We start from the raw sequence: 4,499 nt of genomic DNA, 5'->3' as shown, positions 1-4,499 counted from the left end.
ATCCCAGGAACTCACAATCCTCACCATGACCTCACCGTTTCTTTTGAGAACTCCCTGGTATCGCCTTCAGAAGCTGCTCATAGCCTGAGCATAACTTTGTATAACTTTAACTGGGCACAACTGGGCATAACTGGACAACCAGTTATTGTTCACAAGCCATGTTTCAAAGCTGACCCAGTCTTGCAGATTTATCCTTTGTAACAAAGGTTCCTTTGTATCCTTTGTAATACGAAGGATTCAGTCCTTTCTCTCACGGGATGCTACCCAGGTGCTAAAGCTACACGACTGCAATTTGCTATTTGCTGGTCTTCCTCGATGGGTCATCAGACCTCTACAACTGATCCAGAATGCAGCAGCAAAGGTCATACCAAGGTCACCCATCACTCCCTGCTGCATTCCCTTCCTTGGCCGCCCGTGGTTGTCCATGTCAGATTTAAAACCCTGATGTTTGCCTACAAAGCCAAAAATGGACAAGCTCCTCCCTACATGATGACAATGGTGAAATCCCAATCTGTACCTTGAGTACTTTGAATCTCAAGTACAGCTCAGCCTGAAACACTATGCCTTAATTCTCATGGAAAACAAGCTTCAAGAATATTGTCTGTCCTGGCACTCAGATGGTGAACAAACTTCCACTGGCTGTCTGGACAGCAGAGTTCCATTCAGTCTTCGAATGTAAACTGAAAACGTATCTATTTGTGGAATATTTAAATGACCATTGACCCTGCACCTATGAAATTTTCATACTACTGTTGAGTAACTGAAATTCTAGCACGCTAGTCCTTATTGTTTGGTATTGTTTGTTATTACACTTCTTCTACATCTTCTGATATAGAGCTCGTGCATTTCACCCTTCGTCTGAGTATCAGCATTGATTCCTGTATTTCAGCGCTAAGTTCAATGGCATTTTGTACTCTAACATACTATACTGGCTAGAATACATTCTATGAGTAGATGGCAAAGCACTTTTGTAAGTCTTTTGTAAGTGTTTCATTTAATGTAACATGCAATATAGCACAAATATTACCAGAAAATGGTAACCTATGGCAAATATGTTAACAGATAACATGACACCATGATACGTTTTTGCTTTTTTTGTTGTTGCTGTTGTTTGTTTTTATGGTTTGTTTGTTTTTAGTGCTTTTTTACTCACTTGAAAATTTCCACACAGGATCAGCAGGGTCAGCAGATTTTCTAAAACATAATTATCAATGATGATTAGGCACTAAAAAACATATTTTTTACAAAATATTTTTAAACTTTCAGTCAGTAGTTGATGTGGAATCCACATTGTTTTCTTCATTCAAACCAAACATTTCATTGAACGTATCCTGTGATTTTTTTTGTTTGTAGTTTAATGAAGTTGAATATTACTTCATGCTAATAGAAGTGCCAAAGACAGATTTGGACTTACTTAAAGTGGGTTATGAGGCTGTAGAGAATCACGATCAAAACCTCCACTCCCACAATAACACCTGCTGCGATACCTGCAGCTGCCCCAGGACTCAGCTCAGAGGCTGTATCGACACATATGTGCATGTGCGCATGCCCCCCCCCACACACACACATTACACGTTAGAAATAACTGGACAAATATTATGCATTGTTTTGCTACTTCAACAAGCTTCATACCTGTAGACATCTTAGAATTCATTCTGAAATATAGCCTGTAATTTATTTCTGTTTGAACAACCACTATGGACAAGTATCTCACTTATTCAACTTTACTTTCTTTAATCATAGAGATAACGCTCACACTTGGGGCAGGAATGATAGTATGGTCAGGTTTAGGGTTTGGCTACCTTACCTTTCACTGTGAGAAAGTGTACGGCAGAGGCTGTGAGACCAGTGACGTTGTTCCAGGCTGTACAGATGTACTCTCCGCTGTGACTCAGGTTACTGCTCTCTGCCACATACAGAGGGGAGTGTCCTGCGCTCATGCCGTTCACTGTCCATGTTACTGTGGCGGCAGGTCGTGAAGCGGAGGAGCAGAGGAGCAGTACGTCTGAGTCCTTCTCCACCACCTTGGTGCCCATTATCCAAACGTTTGGCCCATCTACAACAAGCACACAGAATAACTCCAGCCAGGCATATGTGTGTATTCATACAAATGAAATGCTGACTGAATTTTTATCTGGCTAGTTTTCCTCTTACTTGTTGGTTTAAAGGTGCATGAATCAGTAATACAATCCACATACCTGTATTACATGTATCTGTTACAATTAAATGTTTAAAGAAAAAACTGAAGAGCTAAAAAATTAGGAAAAACACATATATCCCCTAAAAACTAAGATTAACTTGTGCAATAAGAATACCTTATAAAATATCTAAAAGTATGTTCATATTCATGTTCACTCATGTTCAGCAAGAACTGGCCAAGAACTGAACAAGAATTTGAATTATATTTGTATGAAATGGTGAATAATAAATGTGTTACCTATATACTTTCCCAAGTGCATAAATTATTCAATTTGTTAATCAAATTGTTATACTGAATGAAGGAAACATTTCTTTCACTTGTATTTATACAGTGTATGAAGTAACATATATACCTCATCAGTACTACAATGTGTGAGCTAAAAAAAAAAAAAAGATTGTTTGTTTAAAATTGTTTGTTTGTTGTAATATCTAAATCATCTTACCATCAGCATTGTTTCTCATTTGGAAATGATGAGTTGGGACTCTATATTTAATTGAGCCAAACTGTTTTCAGTATTGCTTCAATTACATCTATGATTCAGTATTATATATTTACAACTGAGAAGTTTAATCAAGTTTTTTGTTCTTACATTACCAGACCATAACTACTCAGGCCACTGTTAATACTCCCTAAGCACTTCTTTAAAAATGGAACAGTTGGCATTTTTCAACAGATTATCCTCAAAAAGATTATCTCCAAATCTTTCTTCAGTGCAAATGTTGTTTCAAACTCACAGTTAATAGTCATTCTGTAGTTAGACGTATTTGAGCTGACAGGGTTGCTGAGTGTACACTGGTATTCACCACTGTCTGATCTCCTTATTGGATTGATTAACAGAGTTCTGTTATCAGCTGAGAATATGAATCTTGTGCTGGGAGCCAGAATTTGATTGTCCTTCATCCATTCTGTGGTAATCACGGTGCCGTTTCCCACACAGGTGAATTGGGCAGAGTTATGCTCAATGAGAATGTATTCAGGGCCAATGAGGGCTACATCAGACACCAGCTCTGAGGAAGAGTGAAAAACAGTTTCAAATTAGTTACAAAAGTTACAATAAAATTTTGATGAAGCACTTCTTGTCATTTTTATTACACACTGTAAGAATTGTAGAGTCCAGGACCATGCCTCTTGCAGTAACTGCCTAATGCCTGTGTTTCAATTTAAGACATTTAGCTGATTTAAGCAATTGAGGGTTAAAGGTCTTGTGCAGGGGTTAAACAGCTGCAGCTTGTCAGCGGTTGGGCTCAAGATGACAACCTTCCAATTACTAGCTGACAATTTAACCACTGAGCTACCACTGCCCCCCCTGTAATTGTTACATTTCTATTGAACTGTATTGTTACTTGTCTGTTGTGATTATTTTGTTGTTTCTTGCTGGTGTTATTGTAATGTTTATAATGTTGCCTCGCTATTCTGAATGGTATGAAATTGAATGCTAGACCCACAGTTCTTCGTGCAAAAAATAATTTCTTACCAAACACCTGCAGTGAAATATGTCCCTGTTGTGGTGATGTACTGTCTGTTGATGTGAAGGTTACGGTGTAGACTCCAGAGTCAGCCATGATCAGATTGCTTAGTTCCAGAGCTCCACTAGTCTTGTTCAGACTGACTCGGCCTATGTATTCAGGGTCAACCATCTCAGTAGCTGGTGGGTTAAATGTTACAATGTTCTTGTTCATGAAATTCCATGTGACAATGTGAGATAGCTGTGGAGAAGTGATGGTGATGAATAGGACTTTTTCTCCAACTGCCCTATATATTGGTCCTGGTGGTACTAAATCTTGTCCTTGAGTGGACCCTGTGAATGTGAAAGTATTTTCATAATTCTCATTGTCAGAAAAACAGTGAAAATCTCGTACATCTTTCATCATCTCATTAGGCTCCAATTTGTAAAGATTTGGGCAAAACCACCTGGTTGATAAGATAAGTCAGAGGTGAATGTTCATAATGGTTCGGGCTGACAGAGAAGCTATGGTAACTCAAATAACCATTCTTTACAACAATAGTGAACAGTGAAGCATATCAGAATGTACAACAAGAAGTAGAACCTTGAAGTGCATGGGCTTCAACTACAGAAGACCTTGCTGGGTTCCAGTAAGTTGCTGAAGGACAGGTGTGACTTGAGCAATTTTGGTCGACGTAAGGAGTTTGGGTGTATTGAAGATGGCTGACCATTTTAGCAGGGAGACCACAAAAAGAGTTACAGAAATCGATGCAGGAAACAGTGAAGACATTTGTCAACATTCTTGCATCATTGTCACTGAGCAAAGACATGATGAAGATGTTAAGATGTCAGCAG

General features: G+C 38.7%; 1 protein-coding gene across 1 annotated transcript; it reads right to left on the bottom strand.

Moving 5' to 3' along the window:
- Positions 1-1,410: 1,410 nt before the first annotated feature.
- Positions 1,411-3,837, bottom strand: LOC118242137 (carcinoembryonic antigen-related cell adhesion molecule 20-like). Its single transcript, XM_035530731.1, has 4 exons — positions 3,675-3,837; positions 2,935-3,207; positions 1,808-2,056; positions 1,411-1,517 (listed from the first exon to the last, which is right to left on the bottom strand). Exons 1-4 carry the CDS (start codon positions 3,835-3,837, stop codon positions 1,411-1,413), a joined length of 792 nt encoding a protein of 263 aa, XP_035386624.1.
- Between the last annotated feature and the right edge of the window lie 662 nt (positions 3,838-4,499).

Source organism: Electrophorus electricus, chromosome 10 (genome assembly GCF_013358815.1).
Source record: "Electrophorus electricus isolate fEleEle1 chromosome 10, fEleEle1.pri, whole genome shotgun sequence".
Classification (NCBI taxonomy): Eukaryota; Metazoa; Chordata; class Actinopteri; order Gymnotiformes; family Gymnotidae; genus Electrophorus; species Electrophorus electricus.
The sequence above is the reverse complement of the archived record's forward strand: the minus strand, read 5'-3'. Positions and strand labels throughout refer to the sequence as shown.